Source organism: Puntigrus tetrazona, unplaced genomic scaffold (genome assembly GCF_018831695.1).
Source record: "Puntigrus tetrazona isolate hp1 unplaced genomic scaffold, ASM1883169v1 S000000001, whole genome shotgun sequence".
NCBI classification, from domain to species: domain Eukaryota; kingdom Metazoa; phylum Chordata; class Actinopteri; order Cypriniformes; family Cyprinidae; genus Puntigrus; species Puntigrus tetrazona.
Genome location: NW_025047681.1, coordinates 2889709 through 2916719, shown reverse-complemented (window position 1 = coordinate 2916719; position 27011 = coordinate 2889709). Strand labels below are relative to the sequence as shown.

Here is a 27011-nt window from a genome sequence, read left to right as displayed (position 1 = left end):
GACTCTATTCCATCTAAACTATTAAAAGATTTGCTTCCAGAAGTCATAGATCCTATTTTGAACATTATTAATTCCTCATTGTCATTAGGACATGTTCCCAAAACCTTCAAACTGGCAGTAGTTAAGCCTCTCATTAAGAAACCACTTGATCCCAAAGACTTAGTAAATTACAGACCAATCTCTAATCTCCCTTTTCTGTCAAAGATACTAGAAAAGGTAGTATCCTCACAACTGTATTCCTTTTTAGAAAAAAAAAATGGTGTCTGTGAGGATTTCCAATCAGGTTTTAAACCGTACCATAGTACTGAGACTGCTCTCATTAGAGTTACTAATGACCTGCTTCTATCATCGGATTGTGGTTTTATCTCGTTATTAGTGCTATTAGATCTTAGCGCAGCATTCGAAACTATCCATCACAACATTCTCTTGGATAGACTAGAAAACTATGTTGGCATTAGAGGAAACGCCTTAGCATGGTTTAAATCATATCTATCTGACCGCTATCAGTTTGTAGCACTAAATGAGGAGGTATCATATCGCTCAAAAGTGAAATATGGAGTTCCTCAAGGCTCAGTGCTAGGACCTTTACTTTTCATCCTGTACATGTTACCTCTGGGAGACATTATCAGGAGTCATGGTGTTAGCTTTCACTGCTATGCTGATGATACTCAGCTCTATATTTCAGCGCAGCCTGGTGATACACACAAAACTGAGAACAGAATGCATAGTCAATATAAAAAACCGGATGAAAAAAACTTCTTAATGGTGCTAATGATCGGACCTAAAAACCCCACATATAATAATCTAGAACACAGTCTAACACTTGATGGCTGCTCTGTTAATTCTTCATCATCAGTTAGGAACTGTTGTATTACAAATTTATGAAAGGTTAAACACAGATTCAAATATAACAGTAAATGCTGAATGTGTATTGTGATTTACATTCTAAGAGCAGGACACCCAAGCCCTTAGACAGTTATCTCTTCTTAAAAAGAAGCTAAAAAAGTTTCCAACAGAACCTAGGTGTGCTGTTTGACAGTGTTGGAAACTTTTTTAGCTTCTTTTTAAGAAGAGACCAGGAGATTCCTGGTAAAGCAGGAGTTAGTTTTTTTATTTCGTTGCTGTAGTCATCTGCAAGAAGTCTTCAAGAAATCTTTAAGAAAATCGTCAAGCAATCTCCAAGAAAATCTTCAAGAAATCTCCAAGCAAAAAATCTAACTGAAACATGTTAGGTTGAAGTATATATGTTTCAAAGGGGAGGAGTACACAGAGGTGGAGACCAGTTAAACAAAAGTATTCAAATGCAATCAGGAACTTAGCCCAGAACAGGAACTTTCCCGATCCTTGATCTATTTAGCATCCAAGTGTCATTCAAATGCATAGGTGAAACAAAGGCACAGTTGTACCTTAGGATTAGCATTCACACTTGACTTAGGACACCTACCAGATGTTCAAGAACTGAAAGACAAAAGATAACTGTCTCAGGGCTTGGGCTTCCTGCTCTTAGAATGTAAATCACAATACACATTCAGCATATACTGTTATATTGGAGTCTGTGTTTAACCTTTTATACATTTGTAATACAACAACAGCAATCTTTCCTTTGACAACCATGTTTCTAGCATCTGTAAAACTGCGTGTTTCTATCTTAAAAATATATATAAATAAACCTATGCTTTCAACGTCTAATGCAGAAATATTAATTCATACATTTATGACCTCGAGGTTAGATTATTGTAATGCTTTATTGGGTGGTTGTTCTGCACACTTGATAAACAAACTTCAGCTATTCCAAATCGCAGCAGTTAGAGTCCTTACTAGAACTTCGAAGTATGATCACATTAGCCCGGTTCTGTCAACACTGCACTGGCTCCCTATCAAACATCGGATAGATTTTAAAATCTTATTAATTACCTATAAAGCCCTGAATGGTTTAGCTCCTCAATACTTGAGCAAGCTCTTATCATATTATAGTCTTGCTCGTCTGCTGCGTTCTCAAAACTCTGGCCATTTGATAATACCTAGAATATCAAAATCAACTGTGGGCGGCAGATCATTTTCCTATCTAGCACCTAAACTCTGGAACAATCTCCCTAACTCTGTTCGGGAAGCAGACACACTCTGCCAGTTTGAATCTAGATTAAAGACACATCTTTTTAACTTAGCCTACACATAACACCCCAACATACTTTTTATTATTCAAATCCGTTAAAGGATTTTTAGGCTGCATTACTTCGATCAGCTGGAACCGGGAACACTACTCCTAAAATACGATGTACTTGTGACATCGTAAAAAGAATGGCATTTACGCTAATATCAGTCATGTCTCTTTCTCAATCTGTTTTCACAGTTTGTATCCAGACTAGATGGTGGATCAGCAACCAGAGATTATGTTCATCAGAGACCAGAACACCTAGATGAAATTTGGCAAGTGGGCTTCCCCACGTGCCTCTAGCCAGCTCTGCAAGGCATCTGGACAGTCTGTGGAAGTCCAGCCAGAATGTGCTGTTTTTACTGTTTGTCACTGCACAGCTTTCGGTATGCCGGCGACTCCGATGGTGCCACTCGTGAGAACCTGGTTTAGTTTGAGAACCTCCCACGTTTCGTGGTGTTCTTGAAACTTCTGTGGCAGTCCGGAATGAGGCAAGCCCTGAAGTGGAGTCTGTACGTGAACTGGTGTTCTCTCTAAGAAGACCCCTGCAGATGCACAATTGGAGTAGTGCTCTCCTTGCTGCAAGGAAGGTTGGATCGTAGGCTGTCACCCTCCACCTAAAAATGTATGAGTATTAACCTCATCATGATGCAGTAGATGGTCGGTCTTGAGGAAGCACAATCTTGTTGTGAGGTTCCATCAGGGAACAAGGGATACGCTAGTAACTGAGACATTTTGTGTTTGATTTTTTTACAGTGAGTGTGAACTCATCAAATTGGACAACAGAGATAAAATGTGAAGACCTTTTAGACTAAGTTTACTTTCGGTCTAAATGTACTAATGTTTTCAATATGCTGCCGGCCCGGACGGCATCCCGGTCATGTTTTAAGGAGCTGCACCGATCAGCTAGCTGGCTTACCTCCATTTTCAACGAGTCACTCGGTCGATCTGTTATCCCAGCGTGCTTAAAAAAATCTGTCATAGTTCCTGTACTGAAGAACAATAAGCCTTCTTGCCTGAATGACTATCGACCTGTTGCCCTTACATCTCTAGTCATGAAGGTCTTTGAGAGGCTCATTAAGAGCAACATCTGCCCTTCCATCCCTGGACAACATAGACCCACTACTGTATAATCACTAGAAGTTAATTGTTCCCAACAAAGCAAGCCAGAAGCGACAGCGGCAAGGAACCAAAACCCCATCCATACAGAATGGAAAAAAACCTTGTGAGAAACCAGAATCAGCTGGGGCCAGTTCTCCTCTGACCAGATGCAATAGTAGCGATGGCATTATAATATCTCAGTTCTTATAGTGGAGCAATTGTCTGTGCAGAGGAGTCTGATGGCCTGGGGGAAGAAAATTCTTTTGAGTCTCTCTGTTTTGGCCAACAGACTGCGTTATCGTCTGCCAGAGTACAGCAGACAGAAGAGAGGATTTCCAGGGTGTGTATTGTCTTTGATGATTTTTGTAGCTCTAGAGAGAGTAAACAGAACCAGATATGCATTCAGCTAAGCTAACCACTCTCTGAAGGGCTTTGCGGTCATTGACAGAACAATTCCGAACAATTCAGAGATGCACTGAGTCAGTACGCTTTCTATTGCACCAGTATAGAAAGTTTTCAGAATCCCAGGTGGGATCCTGAATTTCCTCAGTTGTCTCAGGTGGTATAGACGTTGCCTGGCTTTCTTCACCTGTATCTGTTTGTGCTGAGTCCAGGTTAAGTCCTCAGAGACGTGTACTCCTAGGTACTTGACACTACTTACTCTCTCCACCGGTGTGCCACCATTTCCTTGGTTTTGCTGACATTCAGAGAGAGACAGTTCGACTCACACTATGTTGTCACCTTCTCCACCTCATCAAGATAAGCTGCCTCATTGTTGTTGGATATGAGGCCCAGTACAACTGTATCGTCCGTGAACTTGACGATGGAGGTGGAGCTGTGAGAGGAGACACGGTCATGTGTATAAAGAAAGAGTAGGGGGCTTAGGACACATCTGTCTGAGAGAAAGTTCAGAACCCAGTCACAGAGGGAGGAATTCAGACCAAGGTTCCTATGTTTGGATGCCAGTCTCTGAGGGTCAATGGTGTTTAAGGCTGAGCTATAGTAAATCAACAACAGCCTGACATAGTTTCTAGGTTTATCGACATAGGTGAGAGTGAAGTGCGGAATGTGAGATACAACGTCCTCTGTGAATCTGTTGGGACGGTATGCAAACTGTACTGTAGTCGAATTGATTACAGAGACTGTCTCTGCATTTAATAACAAAGTGTACATTTTTACATTTTATTTTCTTGTCATTATATATTGTTATAGGATGTATATCTTTTGCTGTATTTATTTATTTTACATTCTACATTTATTCCATTTTCTTATTTTGTCACACTTTTGCACATTTTTGGAATGTACCAGAATAACATTTCAATACAAGTTGTACTTGTACAAATGGTATGTAACAAATAAAATCTTGAAATCTTGAAAATAGTTGCCACCGCCATATACACAGCTATGGTCAACATAATGTTATAACAACATATTTTATAATACTATACCTTGCTTGGAATTGCTCAAATTTTGTCTTGTACTTGTCACATTCAAGTCTACAAATTGGAAATATAACAATTAACAATGGATCATTTCAAAAGATATTAGTTTGTGATTTTTAACTGGAAATATTCTTTTTTATTTGCATAACTGGATTTTAAAATGCTATTATAACTGATTAATATGCTCTTTTTAAGTCTACAATAGACTGGGCTATCAGATTAAATAATTAAATTACTTTAGATATTCAAATATTTATGCAAAAACACATATAATTGTCACACACTGTTACAGTAATATTCAAAATTACTTCAGTTTATATTACCTTATTTGCTCCAAATCCTTTTCGTATCTGTGTATAATGCGTTTGAAGAAAAAATGCAAAATGTATCAAGTAATGCAATAAGGTGTGAAGGATGATCATCTCTTTTTAACATTTTTTCTCAGTTATTGTATTTTATTCTTAAAGTTATCCCAATAATAATTTAGGAGAATGTCTTATCAGAGCTAATCAGGGCTCCAAGCAAGACCTCAGGCTGTCATCATGACTTAACGTCTCTATTCCCTCCATCAGGAAACAAGGGATACGCTAGTAACCGAGACATTTTTGTTTTTGATCTTTTTACAGTGAGTGTGAACTCATCAGATTGGACAACAGAGATAAAATCTGAAGAACTTTTAGACTAAGTTTACTTTCAGTCTAAATCTACTTGTCACGTCTTTGGACTTTGTTATTGTTTTTGTCATGTGCCATGTGTTCTGTATACCCACTTTAGTTAATTGTCTTTTATTGTCTTCAGCCGTGTGTAGTTCATTTTGTGATTTACTTGGTGTATTTAAGTCCTGTGATTTCAGTTCTGTTTGTCCAATCTCGTCTTTATGTGCGTGTGATTTTGACCGATCTGCCTGCCTGCCTGCCTGCCTGCCTGTATTTATATTGTTTCATTAATCTCTGAGTAGATTAAAACGCTTTATTTACCCTTATGCTAGTTGTGTGCTCTCCTGCTTACCACACCCGTGACACTACTAATGTTTTCAGTATGCTCAAATAGTTCCCACTGCCAGATACACAGCTATGGTCAACATAATGTTATAACAACATATTTTATAATACTATACCTTGCTTGTAATTCCTCAAATTTTGTCTTGTACTCGTCACGTTCATGTCTAAAAATTGGAAATATAACAATTAACAATGCATAATTTCAAAAGATATTAATTTGTGATTTTTAACTGGAAGTTTTCTTTAATTTGCATAACTGGATTTAAAAAAGCTATTATTATGCTATTATAACTGATTAATATACTCTTGCATAAGTCTATAATACACTGGGCTATCAGATTAAATATTTAATTTAATTACTTTAGGTGTTCAAATATGTATGCAAAAACACATTAATATTCAAAATTACTTCAGTTTATATTACCTTATTTGCTCCAAATCTTTTTCGTATCTGTGTATTATGCATTTAAAGAAAAAAGCAGTAAGGCGTGTAGGACATGAGGTTTATTCATCTTTTTAAAAAAATTCTCAGTTATTGTATTTTATTCTTAAACTTATCCCAATAATAATTGCATGCTGTTTTAGTTTTACCTTTCCCGAAGTTCATCAATTTTCTTGTGATGTGGACAGGTTTCGGCTAGATTCTCATTACTTTAAAGAAAAAAAAATAATCAAAAGTTATTATATTATATATAAAAGTTATTACAAGTTTACCATTTCATGCATAAGATTAATGTCAATAACATGCTCATGACCTACTTTTTCGAATTGATTTATTAAATAGTTTGTCAGATTTTCACCAAAATTGGCTCAGATCATCTTCAGACCATGTTGGCATACAGTTATGAAATACAAGTTGATTAGTTGATCTGTTCTCTAATAGCATGTGAACAAAGTCTGCAAAAAGTACACAAAATGGATATGAGGCAGTATTTGCGCTGTAGTCTGTGTATTGAGGCCAAACTATGAGACAACCTGCACCTGGTAGCAAAGTAAAAAATAGATATTTTTGCTTATAACTTCTTAGAGGTTTGTCTAAATTTTGTAGTAAAATGCTATATTTCATAAACACATGGACATATCATTGCAAAACATGTCATAAGTCATCAGCACCTTGCCCTGAACCAGCCTGGAATGTTTTGAGCCACAATGAATTTGTTTGCTCATTGCTAAACTGAGCGCTGGAGTGGGCTACCGCCGTCTGGCAACCAGATGGATCCTCCTTCCACACCTTTGCCTTTTTCCTCAAGCGGTTTCGCGAGGTCTTCAAGCACCTCAGCGAGGGCCACAACGCCGGTGAACAGCTGCTCACACTCTCCCAGGGAAGGAAATCTGCCGTGGAGTATGTGCTATCCTTCCACACCCACACGACACATACAAACTACTCTTTATATGTACTCTTTATGTACATTGCTTCAGTCAGAGTTGGTTTGCCGGGATGAGCTAAACAAATTTTCCTAAATACATTTATTGATCTGGCTCGGTGCAAGCGATCCGGCCAGTCAATTATCAGCCATCAGAGACCGCGGCAGCACCCAGACCTATGCAGTTAGGTGCCACCCATATCACTACCGAAGAGCACAAGCGCAACATTCAGAAGCATCTGTGCCTGTATAACTGTCCAGTTCACCCAGCCAAGACAAGATTGATGAGTACCAACAATCAGGGGCAACCGGAAACTTTATTTCTCATGCTTTTGTGAAGCGTTCTCAGATAAAACTAACCCCATGTCACTCCTCCTTGACAGTGAACAGGGCAGCGGCGAGTTGCTAAAAATTATTGAGGAAATGTCACTTCAAGTAGGCAGTTTTACTCCACTCTAACAGCCATCAAGTCATTCTCAGGCTCAACTGGCTGCACGTTCACGACCCACAAATCTCCTGGAAAATTAGACAAATTCTGCAATGGGACGCCTACTGCCAGAACCACTGCCCAACAAAATTTCCACAATCACCAACTACCGACTCGGCGCTTTAGTACCAATGACTCTGACGAACCAGCACTACCCACCATTTACGCCGACCTCCGCCTTCAATAAGGAGTGAGCCTCCCAATTACCACCTCATCGACCCACAGGTCTATTGATCTTATCCCAGGTACCACGCCGCCCAGAGAGTATTTGCCCTATCTTAACCCAAATCTGAGGCCATGAATACCTACATTAAGGAGGAACTGGCTTCACCCACATTTCTACATCCACCGCCTCGGCTGTGTTCTTTTTTGTAAAGAAGAAAGATGGTGGCTTGTATCGACTATCGGGGCCTGAACGATATCACCATAAAATTTTGTTACCCCCTGCCTCTAGTCTCAGTCACTCAGTCACCAATTCCGCTGGGCCAAGTACTACATCTAGCTAGATCTGCGCAACGCATATAACCTGATCCGCATTCAGGAAGGTGATGAGCGGCGAACTGCCTTCTCCACCACAAATGGTCACTATGAGTACCTCGTCATGCCCTTCAGCCTTTCCAACAGTCCATCCGTGTTTCAATTGTTCATGAACGACATCTTCAGAGACAAGTTAAACCGCTTGGGTGATTGTGTACATCGATGACATATTGATTTGCTCCGTCACTCTAGAGGCTCATGTCCAGCATATCGGAGCTATTCTGTCCCGCCTAATTCAGAATTGACTTGTTGTCAAAGAGGAGAAGTGTGAGTTCCACAGCACCAGCACATCATTGCTGGGATACATCATGAGCCATGAGGGAGTGGCAATGGATGAAAAAAAAGTGAAAGCCGTGCTGGAGTCGCCAAGACCCCAAACTCTAGCAGAACTTCAACAATTCCTGGGGTTTGCTGACTTCTACTGACGCTTCATAAACAATTACAGCATTATAGCAACTCCTCTCACTGTCATGACCAAACGACAATCCAGCCGGCAAATCTGGTCCCCTGATGCCATGGAGGCCTTTGAGAACCTGAAGCTACACTTCACGTCAGCCCCTATACTACGACACCCAATCGAGAAGAACCCTTCATTGTCGGAGCCTACGCTTCCAGCACAGGACTAGGAGCTGTTTTGTCGAAGCACCATAGAAATCTGGCCGAAATGTGTCCGCACGCTTTCTTCTCTCACAAATTGTCGGCACCAGAATGCAACTACAATGTAGGAAATCATGAACTCTTTGCCATGGAATGGCGATACTGGTTAGAGGGGAAACTCACCCCTTCACTGTAATAACCGATCACAAGAATCTGGAATACCCACACAAGGTAAAACATCTTAACCCTCGCCAAGCGCGATGGGCCCAATTTTTTCACTCGTTTCAATTCACCGTGACTTACCGACCAGGGTCACAGAACACCAAGGCCGAATCCTTATCGAGACAAACCGAAGTAAGTGATCCACCCATCGAACCTGGGAACATCCTCCCTGACTGTATGCTTCTAGCACCCTTCCAATGGCACCTAATCACCGAGATCAACCACTTCAATCAGCAAAACACCACCCCCGGGTGTAATCTATGTACCTGAACTGCTACATCAGCGCCTGTTGTCTCAGCTCCACCACACCCTGAGCTCTGACCACCCTGGGATCACTGCGACACTCCAGTTGGTGAGGAATCGCTACTGGTGGCCCACTGAATTCCCTGATACCATCAATTCATCCAGAACTGTACTACCTGTCAGAGCACCAAGTCTCTTCGACAACGTCCAGCTGGATTCCTTCAGCCACTGCCTCTACCCCGTCGACCCTGGTCACACATTGCCCGACGACCCTGGTCACACATTGCACGACGACCCTGGTCACACATTGCCCTAGACTTCATCACTGATCTGCCCAACTCTCAAGGCAACGCGACCAATTTCACCATTGTGGACCGTTTCTCTAAAGCCTGCCGGTTACTATGGTCTACCTGAGGACATTGTACAGAAGACAGAGGACCCCGGTTCACATCCCAAGTATGGACCGCATTCTTCCAACACCTCAACGTTAATGTTAGTCTCACCTTGGGTTACCATCCACAATCTAACGGCCAAACCGAACCCTCAATCAGGAAGTCATTAGTTTCCTCCATTCCTACTGCCAGCAAAAGCCCCATGACTGGAGTCATTACTCTTCTGGGTTGAATATGCACAAAATTCCTTATGTAAACCTGTGCCAGTGGGCTTGACTCCATTCAAGTGCATCTTAGGATTTCAACCCCTTTGTTCCCTTGGTCATGAGAGCCAACCGATTTACCCTCAGTCATAGACTGGCTTTAACAAAGCGAGGAGGACTGGAACCGCGCTCACATTCACCTACAGCAAGCCACCCATCGACAGGTGCATCAGGCCAACCGTCATCGCCGACCCAACCCTGTATACACCCCAAGCCAGTGAGTGAGGCTTTCTACTTGAGACTTGCAGCGGGGGCTCTGTTACGCTGGGGTTACCGGCCATCTCCTCCGCACCACCAGAGAGGCCTCACCAGAGTATTAACCGGCTCCATTTCCTTACTGCCTCTTACCTGGGGCTGATTACGCACATCTGTCCTCTGCTCTCTGATTGTTCTCTGCCTGCCCCTGACCTTCTGCTCATCTTTTCTGATTTTTGGATTGTCTCCCTTGCTTCCTTGCCATCGTTTTGACCCGATCTGTACAACCGCCTCCAATAAAGCTGCATATGGATCCCACTCAGCCTAGTGCTTCATTACAATCTTTGCACAAATAATCTTAAAGTAGAGTGTTTGAAAAATTCATCACTTAAAAGGGTATTCCACCTAAAATGAATTTTGTCTATAAAATATTTCAGTAATTAAAATTAAATTATATACTTTTTTTCTTCTTATAACTTTGTTGAAGTTTTTCATTTTCCTTCTCCTTTGGGATCATTACAGCTTGTTCCTCTTCACTTAGAAAAACAAATATAAACAACTTTTAGTATGTCTTGTTGATGAATAAAAATTGTACAATTTCAGATATAAAAACTATGTAAACAGCATAGTGCAACCAATAGTCATGTGGTGTAACGTCTCTGCATAAATACACCTAAAGTAAAGTTCTTGTAGAGTTGGACTTCATGACTTAAAAGCATACTCCACACAGCTTAAGCTATACTACTTGAAAGCCAGGAGGCTTATACGGTCCCATTGTCTGCAAAGTAATTATCGCTGATAAATCACAGAAAAGTATATAAAATGACATAAAACAAAACAAAACACACGTTCCATCTGTGTGTTGTTGTTGTCTTGTTCAAATGATGAATTATATAACTAAAGAAATTAACAATTTATTAGGAGAAGCTGTGCAATTTTTACATTTTTCATCATGAAAAGTTTTCTTTATAAGCTATTTTAATCATTTAAATAAAATTATATTCTTTTTTTTTTTTTTCTTTTACCTTTCTTGACATTGTTCCTTTTCCTTGTTACCTTGGAGGACTTCAGCTGTTTCAGCATCACTAAGAAAAACAAACAAAAAGATTACAGTGTCATACAACAAATTTAAACAACACAGTTCAACCAATAGTCATGTGGTGCAACATCTTTTGTTACGATGGAGGTTACCGGCCATCTCCTCCGCACCACCAGAGGGAGGTCTCACCAAGGGCCATGAATACCTACATTAAGGAGGAACTGGCTAAGTGCTTCATCCACCCTTCTTGAGAACCTGAAGCTACACTTCACTTCAGCCCCTATACTACGACACCCAATCCAGAGGAACCCTTCATTGTCGGGCCGACGCTTCCAGCACAGGAGTAGGAGCTGTTTTGTCGCAGCACCATAGAAATCTGGCCGAAATGTATCCGCACGCTTTCTTCTCTCGCAAATTGTCGGCACCAGAATGCAACTACAATGTAGGAAATCATGAACTCTTGGCCATGGAATGGCGACACTGGTTAGAGGGGGCAACTCACCCCTTCACTGTAATAACCGATCACAAGAATCTGCAATACCCACACAAGGCAAAACATCTTAACCCTCGCCAAGCGCGGTGGGCCCAATTTTTTCACTCGTTTCAATTCACCGTGACTTACCGACCAGGGTCACAGAACACCAAGGCCGAATCCTTATCGCGACAAACCGAAGTAAGTGATCCACCCATCGAACCTGGGAACATCCTCCCTGACTGTATGCTTCTAGCACCCTTCCAATGGCACCTAATCACAGAGATCAACCACTTCAATCAACAAAACACCACCCCGGGGTGTAATCTCTGTACCTGAACCGCTACGTCAGCGCCTCTTGTCTCAGCTCCACCACACCCTGAGCTCCGACCACCCTGGGATCACTGCGACACTCCAGTTGGTGAGGAATCGCTACTGGTGGCCCACTGAATTCCTTCAGCCACTGCCTCTACCCCGTCGACCCTGGTCACACATTGCCCTACCCCTGTCGACCCTGGTCACACATTGCACGACTACCCTGGTCACACATTGCCCTAGACTTCATCACTGATCTGCCCAACTCTCAAGGCAACGCGACCATTTTCACCACTGTGGACCGCTTTCTAAAACCTGCCGCTTGGTTACTATGGTCTACCTGAGGACATTGTACAGAAGACAGAGGACCCGGTTCACATCCCAAGTATGGACCGCATTCTTCCAACACCTCAACGTTAATGTTAGTCTCACCTTGGGTTACCATCCACAATCTAACGGCCAAACCGAACCCCTCAATCAGGAAGTCATTAGTTTCTCCATTCCTACTGCCAGCTAAAGCCCCATGACTGGAGTCATTACCTCTTCTGGGTTGAATATGCACAAAATTCCCTGCGTAAACCTGTGCCAGTGGGCTTGACTCCATTCAAGTGCATCTTAGGATTTCAACCCCTTTGTTCCCTTGGTCATGAGAGCCAACCGATTTACCCTCAGTCATAGACTGGCTTCAACAAAGCGAGGAGGACTGGAACCGCGCTCACATTCACCTACAGCAAGCCACCCATCGACAGGTGCATCAGGCCAACCGTCATCGCCGACCCAACCCTGTATACACCCCAAGCCAGTGAGTGAGGCTTTCTACTTGAGACTTGCAGCGGGGGGCTCTGTTACGCTGGGGTTACCGGGCCATCTCCTCCGCACCACCAGAGAGAGGCCTCACCAGAGTATTAACCGGCTCCATTTCCCTTACTGCCTCTTACCTGGGGCTGATTACGCACATCTGTCCTCTGCTCTCTGATTGTTCTCTGCCTGCCCCTGACCTTCTGCTCATCTTTTCTGATTTTTGGATTGTCTCCCTTGCTTCCTTGCCATCGTTTTGACCCGATCTGTACAACCGCTCCAATAAAGCTGCATATGGATCCCACTCAGCCTAGTGCTTCATTACAATCTTTGCACAAATAATCTTAAAGTAGAGTGTTTGAAAAATTCATCACTTAAAAGGGTATTCCACCCTAAAATGAATTTTGTCTATAAAATATTTCAGTAATTAAAATTAAATTATATACTTTTTTCTTCTTATAACTTTGTTGAAGTTTTTCATTTTCCTTCTCCTTTGGGATCATTACAGCTTGTTCCTCTTCACTTAGAAAAACAAATATAAACAACTTTTAGTATGTCTTGTTGATGAATAAAAATTGTACAATTTCTTAGATAAAAAAACTATGTAAACAGCATAGTGCAACCAATAGTCATGTGGTGTAACGTCTCTGCATAAATACACCTAAAGTAAAGTTCTTGTAGAGTTGGACTTCATGACTTAAAAGCATACTCCACACAGCTTAAGCTATACTACTTGAAAGCCAGGAGGCTTATACCGGTCCCATTGTCTGCAAAGTAATTATCGCTGATAAATCACAGAAAAGTATATAAAATGACATAAAACAAAACAAAACACACGTTCCATCTGTGTGTTGTTGTTGTCTTGTTCAAATGATAAATTATATAACTAAAGAAATTAACAATTTATTAGGAGAAGCTGTGCAATTTTTACATTTTTCATCATGAAAAAATTTCTCTATAAGCTATTTTAATCATTTAAATAAAATTATATTCTTTTTTTTTTTTTTTCTTTTACCTTTCTTGACATTGTTCCTTTTCCTTGTTACCTTGGAGGACTTCAGCTGTTTCAGCATCACTAAGAAAAACAAACAAAAAAGATTACAGTGTCATACAACAAATTTAAACAACACAGTTCAACCAATAGTCATGTGGTGCAACATCTTTGTTACGATGGAGGTTACCGGGCCATCTCCTCCGCACCACCAGAGGGAGGTCTCACCAATGGCCATGAATACCTACATTAAGGAGGAACTGGCTAAGTGCTTCATCCACCCTTCTTGAGAACCTGAAGCTACACTTCACTTCAGCCCCTATACTACGACACCCAATCCAGAGGAACCCTTCATTGTCGGGCCGACGCTTCCAGCACAGGAGTAGGAGCTGTTTTGTCGCAGCACCATAGAAATCTGGCCGAAATGTATCCGCACGCTTTCTTCTCTCGCAAATTGTCGGCACCAGAATGCAACTACAATGTAGGAAATCATGAACTCTTGGCCATGGAATGGCGACACTGGTTAGAGGGGGCAACTCACCCCTTCACTGTAATAACCGATCACAAGAATCTGCAATACCCACACAAGGCAAAACATCTTAACCCTCGCCAAGCGCGGTGGGCCCAATTTTTTCACTCGTTTCAATTCACCGTGACTTACCGACCAGGGTCACAGAACACCAAGGCCGAATCCTTATCGCGACAAACCGAAGTAAGTGATCCACCCATCGAACCTGGGAACATCCTCCCTGACTGTATGCTTCTAGCACCCTTCCAATGGCACCTAATCACAGAGATCAACCACTTCAATCAACAAAACACCACCCCGGGGTGTAATCTCTGTACCTGAACCGCTACGTCAGCGCCTCTTGTCTCAGCTCCACCACACCCTGAGCTCCGACCACCCTGGGATCACTGCGACACTCCAGTTGGTGAGGAATCGCTACTGGTGGCCCACTGAATTCCTTCAGCCACTGCCTCTACCCCGTCGACCCTGGTCACACATTGCCCGACGACCCTGGTCACACATTGCACGACTACCCTGGTCACACATTGCCCTAGACTTCATCACTGATCTGCCCAACTCTCAAGGCAACGCGACCATTTTCACCACTGTGGACCGTTTCTCTAAAACCTGCCGTTTGGTTACTATGGTCTACCTGAGGACATTGTACAGAAGACAGAGGACCCCGGTTCACATCCCAAGTATGGACCGCATTCTTCCAACACCTCAACGTTAATGTTAGTCTCACCTTGGGTTACCATCCACAATCTAACGGCCAAACCGAACCCCTCAATCAGGAAGTCATTAGTTTCCTCCATTCCTACTGCCAGCTAAAGCCCCATGACTGAGTCGTTACCTCTTCTGGGTTGAATATGCACAAAATTCCCTCACGTAAACCTGTGCCAGTGGGCTTGACTCCATTCAAGTGCATCTTAGGATTTCAACCCCCTTTGTTCCCTTGGTCATGAGAGCCAACCGATTTACCCTCAGTCATAGACTGGCTTCAACAAAGCGAGGAGGACTGGAACCGCGCTCACATTCACCTACAGCAAGCCACCCATCGACAGGTGCATCAGGCCAACCGTCATCGCCGACCCAACCCTGTATACACCCCAAGCCAGTGAGTGAGGCTTTCTACTTGAGACTTGCAGCGGGGGGCTCTGTTACGCTGGGGGTTACCGGGCCATCTCTCCGCACCACCAGAGAGAGGCCTCACCAGAGTATTAACCGGGCTCCATTTCCCCTTACTGCCTCTTACCTGGGGCTGATTACGCACATCTGTCCTCTGCTCTCTGATTGTTCTCTGCCTGCCCCTGACCTTCTGCTCATCTTTTCTGATTTTTGGATTGTCTCCTTGCTTCCTTGCCATCGTTTTGACCCGATCTGTACAACCGCTCCAATAAAGCTGCATATGGATCCCACTCAGCCTAGTGCTTCATTACAATCTTTGCACAAATAATCTTAAAGTAGAGTGTTTGAAAAATTCATCACTTAAAAGGGTATTCCACCCTAAAATGAATTTTGTCTATAAAATATTTCAGTAATTAAAATTAAATTATATACTTTTTCTTCTTATAACTTTGTTGAAGTTTTTCATTTTCCTTCTCCTTTGGGATCATTACAGCTTGTTCCTCTTCACTTAGAAAAACAAATATAAACAACTTTTAGTATGTCTTGTTGATGAATAAAAATTGTACAATTTCTTAGATAAAAAACTATGTAAACAGCATAGCGCAACCAATAGTCATGTGGTGTAACGTCTCTGCATAAATACACCTAAAGTAAAGTTCTTGTAGAGTTGGACTTCATGACTTAAAAGCATACTCCACACAGCTTAAGCTATACTACTTGAAAGCCAGGAGGCTTATACCGGTCCCATTGTCTGCAAAGTAATTATCGCTGATAAATCACAGAAAAGTATATAAAATGACATAAAACAAAACAAAACACACGTTCCATCTGTGTGTTGTTGTTGTCTTGTTCAAATGATAAATTATATAACTAAAGAAATTAACAATTTATTAGGAGAAGCTGTGCAATTTTTACATTTTTCATCATGAAAAAATTTCTCTATAAGCTATTTTAATCATTTAAATAAAATTATATTCTTTTTTTTTTTTCTTTTACCTTTCTTGACATTGTTCCTTTTCCTTGTTACCTTGGAGGACTTCAGCTGTTTCAGCATCACTAAGAAAAACAAACAAAAAAGATTACAGTGTCATACAACAAATTTAAACAACACAGTTCAACCAATAGTCATGTGGTGCAACATCTTTGTTACGATGGAGGTTACCGGGCCATCTCCTCCGCACCACCAGAGGGAGGTCTCACCAATGGCCATGAATACCTACATTAAGGAGGAACTGGCTAAGTGCTTCATCCACCCTTCTTGAGAACCTGAAGCTACACTTCACTTCAGCCCCTATACTACGACACCCAATCCAGAGGAACCCTTCATTGTCGAAGCCGACGCTTCCAGCACAGGAGTAGGAGCTGTTTTGTCGCAGCACCATAGAAATCTGGCCGAAATGTATCCGCACGCTTTCTTCTCTCGCAAATTGTCGGCACCAGAATGCAACTACAATGTAGGAAATCATGAACTCTTGGCCATGGAATGGCGACACTGGTTAGAGGGGCAACTCACCCCTTCACTGTAATAACCGATCACAAGAATCTGCAATACCCACACAAGGCAAAACATCTTAACCCTCGCCAAGCGCGGTGGGCCCAATTTTTTCACTCGTTTCAATTCACCGTGACTTACCGACCAGGGTCACAGAACACCAAGGCCGAATCCTTATCGCGACAAACCGGAAGTAAGTGATCCACCCATCGAACCTGGGAACATCCTCCTGACTGTATGCTTCTAGCACCCTTCCAATGGCACCTAATCACAGAGATCAACCACTTCAATCAACAAAACACCACCCCGGGTGTAATCTCTGTACCTGAACCGCTACGTCAGCGCCTCTTGTCTCAGCTCCACCACACCCTGAGCTCCGACCACCCTGGGATCACTGCGACACTCCAGTTGGTGAGGAATCGCTACTGGTGGCCCACTGAATTCCTTCAGCCACTGCCTCTACCCCGTCTCTTCGACAACCCTGGTCACACATTGCCCGACGACCCTGGTCACACATTGCACGACTACCCTGGTCACACATTGCCCTAGACTTCATCACTGATCTGCCCAACTCTCAAGGCAACGCGACCATTTTCACCACTGTGGACCGCTTTCTAAAACCTGCCGCTTGGTTACTATGGTCTACCTGAGGACATTGTACAGAAGACAGAGGACCCGGTTCACATCCCAAGTATGGACCGCATTCTTCCAACACCTCAACGTTAATGTTAGTCTCACCTTGGGTTACCATCCACAATCTAACGGCCAAACCGAACCCCTCAATCAGGAAGTCATTAGTTTCCTCCATTCCTACTGCCAGCTAAAGCCCCATGACTGGAGTCGTTACCTCTTCTGGGTTGAATATGCACAAAATTCCCTGCGTAAACCTGTGCCAGTGGGCTTGACTCCATTCAAGTGCATCTTAGGATTTCAACCCCCTTTGTTCCCTTGGTCATGAGAGCCAACCGATTTACCCTCAGTCATAGACTGGCTTCAACAAAGCGAGGAGGACTGGAACCGCGCTCACATTCACCTACAGCAAGCCACCCATCGACAGGTGCATCAGGCCAACCGTCATCGCCGACCCAACCCTGTATACACCCCAAGCCAGTGAGTGAGGCTTTCTACTTGAGACTTGCAGCGGGGGGCTCTGTTACGCTGGGGGTTACCGGGCCATCTCCTCCGCACCACCAGAGAGAGGCCTCACCAGAGTATTAACCGGGCTCCATTTCCCTTACTGCCTCTTACCTGGGGCTGATTACGCACATCTGTCCTCTGCTCTCTGATTGTTCTCTGCCTGCCCCTGACCTTCTGCTCATCTTTTCTGATTTTTGGATTGTCTCCCTTGCTTCCTTGCCATCGTTTTGACCCGATCTGTACAACCGCTCCAATAAAGCTGCATATGGATCCCACTCAGCCTAGTGCTTCATTACAATCTTTGCACAAATAATCTTAAAGTAGAGTGTTTGAAAAATTCATCACTTAAAAGGGTATTCCACCCTAAAATGAATTTTGTCTATAAAATATTTCAGTAATTAAAATTAAATTATATACTTTTTTTTTCTTATAACTTTGTTGAAGTTTTCATTTTCCTTCTCCTTTGGGATCATTACAGCTTGTTCCTCTTCACTTAGAAAAACAAATATAAACAACTTTTAGTATGTCTTGTTGATGAATAAAAATTGTACAATTTCTTAGATAAAAAACTATGTAAACAGCATAGTGCAACCAATAGTCATGTGGTGTAACGTCTCTGCATAAATACACCTAAAGTAAAGTTCTTGTAGAGTTGGACTTCATGACTTAAAAGCATACTCCACACAGCTTAAGCTATACTACTTGAAAGCCAGGAGGCTTATACCGGTCCCATTGTCTGCAAAGTAATTATCGCTGATAAATCACAGAAAAGTATATAAAATGACATAAAACAAAACAAAACACACGTTCCATCTGTGTGTTGTTGTTGTCTTGTTCAAATGATAAATTATATAACTAAAGAAATTAACAATTTATTAGGAGAAGCTGTGCAATTTTTACATTTTTCATCATGAAAAATTTCTCTATAAGCTATTTTAATCATTTAAATAAAATTATATTCTTTTTTTTTTTTTTCTTTTACCTTTCTTGACATTGTTCCTTTTCCTTGTTACCTTGGAGGACTTCAGCTGTTTCAGCATCACTAAGAAAAACAAACAAAAAAGATTACAGTGTCATACAACAAATTTAAACAACACAGTTCAACCAATAGTCATGTGGTGCAACATCTTTGTTACGATGGAGGTTACCGGGCCATCTCCTCCGCACCACCAGAGGGAGGTCTCACCAATGGCCATGAATACCTACATTAAGGAGGAACTGGCTAAGTGCTTCATCCACCCTTCTTGAGAACCTGAAGCTACACTTCACTTCAGCCCCTATACTACGACACCCAATCCAGAGGAACCCTTCATTGTCGAAGCCGACGCTTCCAGCACAGGAGTAGGAGCTGTTTTGTCGCAGCACCATAGAAATCTGGCCGAAATGTATCCGCACGCTTTCTTCTCTCGCAAATTGTCGGCACCAGAATGCAACTACAATGTAGGAAATCATGAACTCTTGGCCATGGAATGGCGACACTGGTTAGAGGGGGCAACTCACCCCTTCACTGTAATAACCGATCACAAGAATCTGCAATACCCACACAAGGCAAAACATCTTAACCCTCGCCAAGCGCGGTGGGCCCAATTTTTTCACTCGTTTCAATTCACCGTGACTTACCGACCAGGGTCACAGAACACCAAGGCCGAATCCTTATCGCGACAAACCGGCAGTAAGTGATCCACCCATCGAACCTGGGAACATCCTCCCTGACTGTATGCTTCTAGCACCCTTCCAATGGCACCTAATCACAGAGATCAACCACTTCAATCAACAAAACACCACCCCGGGTGTAATCTCTGTACCTGAACCGCTACGTCAGCGCCTCTTGTCTCAGCTCCACCACACCCTGAGCTCCGACCACCCTGGGATCACTGCGACACTCCAGTTGGTGAGGAATCGCTACTGGTGGCCCACTGAATTCCTTCAGCCACTGCCTCTACCCCGTCGACCCTGGTCACACATTGCCCGACCCGTCGACCCTGGTCACACATTGCACCCACTACCCTGGTCACACATTGCCCTAGACTTCATCACTGATCTGCCCAACTCTCAAGGCAACGCGACCATTTTCACCACTGTGGACCGTTTCTCTAAAACCTGCCGTTTGGTTACTATGGTCTACCTGAGGACATTGTACAGAAGACAGAGGACCCGGTTCACATCCCAAGTATGGACCGCATTCTTCCAACACCTCAACGTTAATGTTAGTCTCACCTTGGGTTACCATCCACAATCTAACGGCCAAACCGAACCCCTCAATCAGGAAGTCATTAGTTTCCTCCATTCCTACTGCCAGCTAAAGCCCCATGACTGGAGTCGTTACCTCTTCTGGGTTGAATATGCACAAAATTCCCTGCGTAAACCTGTGCCAGTGGGCTTGACTCCATTCAAGTGCATCTTAGGATTTCAACCCCTTTGTTCCCTTGGTCATGAGAGCCAACCGATTTACCCTCAGTCATAGACTGGCTTCAACAAAGCGAGGAGGACTGGAACCGCGCTCACATTCACCTACAGCAAGCCACCCATCGACAGGTGCATCAGGCCAACCGTCATCGCCGACCCAACCCTGTATACACCCCAAGCCAGTGAGTGAGGCTTTCTGCTTGAGACTTGCAGCGGGGGCTCTGTTACGCTGGGGTTACTGGCCATCTCCTCCGCACCACCAGAGAGAGGCCTCACCAGAGTATTAACCGGGCTCCATTTCCTTACTGCCTCTTACCTGGGGCTGATTACGCACATCTGTCCTCTGCTCTCTGATTGTTCTCTGCCTGCCCCTGACCTTCTGCTCATCTTTTCTGATTTTTGGATTGTCTCCTTGCTTCCTTGCCATCGTTTTGACCCGATCTGTACAACCGCTCCAATAAAGCTGCATATGGATCCCACTCAGCCTAGTGCTTCATTACAATCTTTGCACAAATAATCTTAAAGTAGAGTGTTTGAAAAATTCATCACTTAAAAGGGTATTCCACCCTAAAATGAATTTTGTCTATAAAATATTTCAGTAATTAAAATTAAATTATATACTTTTTTTCTTCTTATAACTTTGTTGAAGTTTTTCATTTTCCTTCTCCTTTGGGATCATTACAGCTTGTTCCTCTTCACTTAGAAAAACAAATATAAACAACTTTTAGTATGTCTTGTTGATGAATAAAAATTGTACAATTTCTTAGATAAAAACTATGTAAACAGCATAGTGCAACCAATAGTCATGTGGTGTAACGTCTCTGCATAAATACACCTAAAGTAAAGTTCTTGTAGAGTTGGACTTCATGACTTAAAAGCATACTCCACACAGCTTAAGCTTATACTACTTGAAAGCCAGGAGGCTTATACCGGTCCCATTGTCTGCAAAGTAATTATCGCTGATAAATCACAGAAAAGTATATAAAATGACATAAAACAAAACAAAACACACGTTCCATCTGTGTGTTGTTGTTGTCTTGTTCAAATGATAAATTATATAACTAAAGAAATTAACAATTTATTAGGAGAAGCTGTGCAATTTTTACATTTTTCATCATGAAAAATTTTCTATAAGCTATTTTAATCATTTAAATAAAATTATATTCTTTTTTTTTTCTTTTTTACCTTTCTTGACATTGTTCCTTTTCCTTGTTACCTTGGAGGACTTCAGCTGTTTCAGCATCACTAAGAAAAACAAACAAAAAAGATTACAGTGTCATACAACAAATTTAAACAACACAGTTCAACCAATAGTCATGTGGTGCAACATCTTTGTTACGATGGAGGTTACCGGGCCATCTCCTCCGCACCACCAGAGGGAGGTCTCACCAATGGCCATGAATACCTACATTAAGGAGGAACTGGCTAAGTGCTTCATCCACCCTTCTTGAGAACCTGAAGCTACACTTCACTTCAGCCCCTATACTACGACACCCAATCCAGAGGAACCCTTCATTGTCGGGCCGACGCTTCCAGCACAGGAGTAGGAGCTGTTTTGTCGCAGCACCATAGAAATCTGGCCGAAATGTATCCATCGCGCTTTCTTCTCTCTAGCAAATTGTCGGCACCAGAATGCAAACTACAATGTAGGAAATCATGAACTCTTGGCCATGGAATGGCGACACTGGTTAGAGGGGCAACTCACCCCTTCACTGTAATAACCGATCACAAGAATCTGCAATACCCACACAAGGCAAAACATCTTAACCTCGCCAAGCGCGGTGGGCCCAATTTTTTTCACTCGTTTCAATTCACCGTGACTTACCGACCAGGGTCACAGAACACCAAGGCCGAATCCTTATCGCGACAAACCGAAGTAAGTGATCCACCCATCGAACCTGGGAACATCCTCCTGACTGTATGCTTCTAGCACCCTTCCAATGGCACCTAATCACAGAGATCAACCACTTCAATCAACAAAACACCACCCCGGGTGTAATCTCTGTACCTGAACCGCTACGTCAGCGCCTCTTGTCTCAGCTCCACCACACCCTGAGCTCCGACCACCCTGGGATCACTGCGACACTCCAGTTGGTGAGGAATCGCTACTGGTGGCCCACTGAATTCCTTCCAGCCACTGCCTCTACCCGTCGACCCTGGTCACACATTCTTCCCGACTGACCCTGGTCACACATTGCACGACTACCCTGGTCACACATTGCCACATTGCCTAGACTTCATCACTGATCTGCCCAACTCTCAAGGCAACGCGACCATTTTCACCACTGTGGACCGTTTCTCTAAAACCTGCCGTTTGGTTACTATGGTCTACCTGAGGACATTGTACAGAAGACAGAGGACCCCGGTTCACATCCCAAGTATGGACCGCATTCTTCCAACACCTCAACGTTAATGTTAGTCTCACCTTGGTTACCATCCACAATCTAACGGCCAAACCGAACCCCTCAATCAGGAAGTCATTAGTTTCCTCCATTCCTACTGCCAGCTAAAGCCCCATGACTGGAGTCGTTACCTCTTCTGGGTTGAATATGCACAAAATTCCCTGCGTAAACCTGTGCCAGTGGGCTTGACTCCATTCAAGTGCATCTTAGGATTTCAACCCCCTTTGTTCCCTTGGTCATGAGAGCCAACCGATTTACCCTCAGTCATAGACTGGCTTCAACAAAGCGAGGAGGACTGGAACCGCGCTCACATTCACCTACAGCAAGCCACCCATCGACAGGTGCATCAGGCCAACCGTCATCGCCGACCCAACCCTGTATACACCCCAAGCCAGTGAGTGAGGCTTTCTACTTGAGACTTGCAGCGGGGGGCTCTGTTACGCTGGAGGTTACTGGGCCATCTCCTCCGCACCACCAGAGAGAGGCCTCACCAGAGTATTAACCGGGCTCCATTTCCCTTACTGCCTCTTACCTGGGGCTGATTACGCACATCTGTCCTCTGCTCTCTGATTGTTCTCTGCCTGCCCCTGACCTTCTGCTCATCTTTTCTGATTTTTGGATTGTCTCCCTTGCTTCCTTGCCATCGTTTTGACCCGATCTGTACAACCGCTCCAATAAAGCTGCATATGGATCCCACTCAGCCTAGTGCTTCATTACAATCTTTGCACAAATAATCTTAAAGTAGAGTGTTTGAAAAATTCATCACTTAAAAGGGTATTCCACCCTAAAATGAATTTTGTCTATAAAATATTTCAGTAATTAAAATTAAATTATATACTTTTTCTTCTTATAACTTTGTTGAAGTTTTTCATTTTCCTTCTCCTTTGGGATCATTACAGCTTGTTCCTCTTCACTTAGAAAAACAAATATAAACAACTTTTAGTATGTCTTGTTGATGAATAAAAATTGTACAATTTCTTAGATAAAAACTATGTAAACAGCATAGTGCAACCAATAGTCATGTGGTGTAACGTCTCTGCATAAATACACCTAAAGTAAAGTTCTTGTAGAGTTGGACTTCATGACTTAAAAGCATACTCCACACAGCTTAAGCTATATACTACTTGAAAGCCAGGAGGCTTATACCTGGTCCCATTGTCTGCAAAGTAATTATAAGCTGATAAATCACAGAAAAGTATATAAAATGACATAAAACAAAACAAAACACACGTTCCATCTGTGTGTTGTTGTTGTCTTGTTCAAATGATAAATTATATAACTAAAGAAATTAACAATTTATTAGGAGAAGCTGTGCAATTTTTACATTTTTCATCATGAAAAATTTCTCTATAAGCTATTTTAATCATTTAAATAAAATTATATTCTTTTTTTTTCTTTACCTTTCTTGACATTGTTCCTTTTCCTTGTTACCTTGGAGGACTTCAGCTGTTTCAGCATCACTAAGAAAAAAACAAACAAAAAGATTACAGTGTCATACAACAAATTTAAACAACACAGTTCAACCAATAGTCATGTGGTGCAACATCTTTGTTACGATGGAGGTTACCGGGCCATCTCCTCCGCACCACCAGAGGGAGGTCTCACCAATGGCCATGAATACCTACATTAAGGAGGAACTGGCTAAGTGCTTCATCCACCCTTCTTGAGAACCTGAAGCTACACTTCACTTCAGCCCCTATACTACGACACCCAATCCAGAGGAACCTTCATTGTCGGGCCGACGCTTCCAGCACAGGAGTAGGAGCTGTTTTGTCGCAGCACCATAGAAATCTGGCCGAAATGTATCCGCACGCTTTCTTCTCTCGCAAATTGTCGGCACCAGAATGCAACTACAATGTAGGAAATCATGAACTCTTGGCCATGGAATGGCGACACTGGTTAGAGGGGGCAACTCACCCCTTCACTGTAATAACCGATCACAAGAATCTGCAATACCCACACAAGGCAAAACATCTTAACCCTCGCTGCCGCGGTGGGCCCAATTTTTCACTCGTTTCAATTCACCGTGACTTACCGACCAGGGTCACAGAACACCAAGGCCGAATCCTTATCGCGACAAACCGAAGTAAGTGATCCACCCATCGAACCTGGGAACATCCTCCCTGACTGTATGCTTCTAGCACCCTTCCAATGGCACCTAATCACAGAGATCAACCACTTCAATCAACAAAACACCACCCCGGGGTGTAATCTCTGTACCTGAACCGCTATGTCAGCGCCTCTTGTCTCAGCTCCACCACACCCTGAGCTCCGACCACCCTGGGATCACTGCGACACTCCAGTTGGTGAGGAATCGCTACTGGTGGCCCACTGAATTCCTTCAGCCACTGCCTCTACCCCGTCGACCCTGGTCACACATTGCCCGACGACCCTGGTCACACATTGCACGACTACCCTGGTCACACATTGCCCTAGACTTCATCACTGATCTGCCCAACTCTCAAGGCAACGCGACCATTTTCACCACTGTGGACCGTTTCTCTAAAACCTGCCGTTTGGTTACTATGGTCTACCTGAGGACATTGTACAGAAGACAGAGGACCCCGGTTCACATCCCAAGTATGGACCGCATTCTTCCAACACCTCAACGTTAATGTTAGTCTCACCTTGGGTTACCATCCACAATCTAACGGCCAAACCGAACCCCTCAATCAGGAAGTCATTAGTTTCTCCATTCCTACTGCCAGCTAAAGCCCCATGACTGAGTCGTTACCTCTTCTGGGTTGAATATGCACAAAATTCCCTAAGTAAACCTGTGCCAGTGGGCTTGACTCCATTCAAGTGCATCTTAGGATTTCAACCCCCTTTGTTCCCTTGGTCATGAGAGCCAACCGATTTACCCTCAGTCATAGACTGGCTTCAACAAAGCGAGGAGGACTGGAACCGCGCTCACATTCACCTACAGCAAGCCACCCATCGACAGGTGCATCAGGCCAACCGTCGCCGCCGACCCAACCCTGTATACACCCCTAAGCCAGTGAGTGAGGCTTTCTACTTGAGACTTGCAGCGGGGGGCTCTGTTACGCTGGGGGTTACCGGGCCATCTCCTCCGCACCACCAGAGAGAGGCCTCACCAGAGTATTAACCGGGCTCCATTTCCCTTACTGCCTCTTACCTGGGGCTGATTACGCACATCTGTCCTCTGCTCTCTGATTGTTCTCTGCCTGCCCCTGACCTTCTGCTCATCTTTTCTGATTTTTGGATTGTCTCCCTTGCTTCCTTTGCCATCGTTTTGACCCGATCTGTACAACCGCCTCCAATAAAGCTGCATATGGATCCCACTCAGCCTAGTGCTTCATTACAATCTTTGCACAAATAATCTTAAAGTAGAGTGTTTGAAAATTCATCACTTAAAAGGGTATTCCACCCTAAAATGAATTTTGTCTATAAAATATTTCAGTAATTAAAATTAAATTATATACTTTTTCTTCTTATAACTTTGTTGAAGTTTTTCATTTTCCTTCTCCTTTGGGATCATTACAGCTTGTTCCTCTTCACTTAGAAAAACAAATATAAACAACTTTTAGTATGTCTTGTTGATGAATAAAAATTGTACAATTTCTTAGATAAAAAAACTATGTAAACAGCATAGTGCAACCAATAGTCATGTGGTGTAACGTCTCTGCATAAATACACCTAAAGTAAAGTTCTTGTAGAGTTGGACTTCATGACTTAAAGCATACTCCACACAGCTTAAGCTATACTACTTGAAAGCCAGGAGGCTTATACCGGTCCCATTGTCTGCAAAGTAATTATCGCTGATAAATCACAGAAAAGTATATAAAATGACATAAAACAAAAACAAAACACACGTTCCATCTGTGTGTTGTTGTTGTCTTGTTCAAATGATAAATTATATAACTAAAGAAATTAACAATTTATTAGGAGAAGCTGTGCAATTTTACATTTTTCATCATGAAAAATTTCTCTAAGCTATTTTAATCATTTAAATAAAATTATATTCTTTTTTTTTTTTTTTACCTTTCTTGACATTGTTCCTTTCCTTGTTACCTTGGAGGACTTCAGCTGTTTCAGCATCACTAAGAAAAACAAACAAAAAGATTACAGTGTCATACAACAAATTTAAACAACACAGTTCAACCAATAGTCATGTGGTGCAACATCTTTATTCACGATGGAGGTTACCGGGCCATCTCCTCCGCACCACCAGAGGGAGGTCTCACCAATGGCCATGAATACCTACATTAAGGAGGAACTGGCTAAGTGCTTCATCCACCCTTCTTGAGAACCTGAAGCTACACTTCACTTCAGCCCCTATACTACGACACCCAATCCAGAGGAACCT

At 42.9% G+C, this 27011-nt stretch overlaps 2 protein-coding genes across 84 annotated transcripts in view; both read right to left on the bottom strand.

Annotated features, from left to right (window-relative positions):
* Positions 1 to 27011, bottom strand: part of LOC122331512 (trichohyalin-like) — a 590129-nt gene that overhangs the window by 98550 nt on the left and 464568 nt on the right. The window lies entirely within an intron of this gene.
* The window catches only part of LOC122331570 (cilia- and flagella-associated protein 251-like), a 68808-nt gene that overhangs the window by 4478 nt on the left and 37319 nt on the right, over positions 1 to 27011 (bottom strand). For 8 of the 35 annotated variants that reach the window (XR_006248197.1, XR_006248205.1, XR_006248203.1 and 5 more), the window contains 4 exons: positions 26687 to 26745; positions 24085 to 24144; positions 21468 to 21527; positions 18882 to 18918 (listed from right to left, as the gene is read on the bottom strand). Coding sequence is in view for 17 of the 35 variants with exons in the window: in XM_043229098.1 (XP_043085033.1) it covers positions 4702 to 4749; positions 5019 to 5045; positions 5813 to 5860; positions 6121 to 6147; positions 6288 to 6347; positions 10473 to 10532; positions 11022 to 11081; positions 13083 to 13142; positions 13636 to 13695; positions 15695 to 15754; positions 16244 to 16303; positions 18859 to 18918; positions 20921 to 20980; positions 21468 to 21527; positions 23538 to 23597; positions 24085 to 24144; positions 26143 to 26183 (911 nt within the window). In the remaining 18 variants the exon portion in view is untranslated. Of the gene's footprint in view, positions 1 to 4701; positions 4750 to 5018; positions 5046 to 5807; positions 5861 to 6120; positions 6148 to 6287; positions 6348 to 10472; positions 10533 to 11021; positions 11082 to 13082; positions 13143 to 13635; positions 13696 to 15694; positions 15755 to 16243; positions 16304 to 18858; positions 18919 to 20920; positions 20981 to 21467; positions 21528 to 23537; positions 23598 to 24084; positions 24145 to 26138; positions 26203 to 26686; positions 26746 to 27011 lie in introns of those variants that run through there. The other 27 variants (XR_006248198.1, XR_006248206.1, XR_006248207.1 and 24 more) reach the window with 25 other exon arrangements.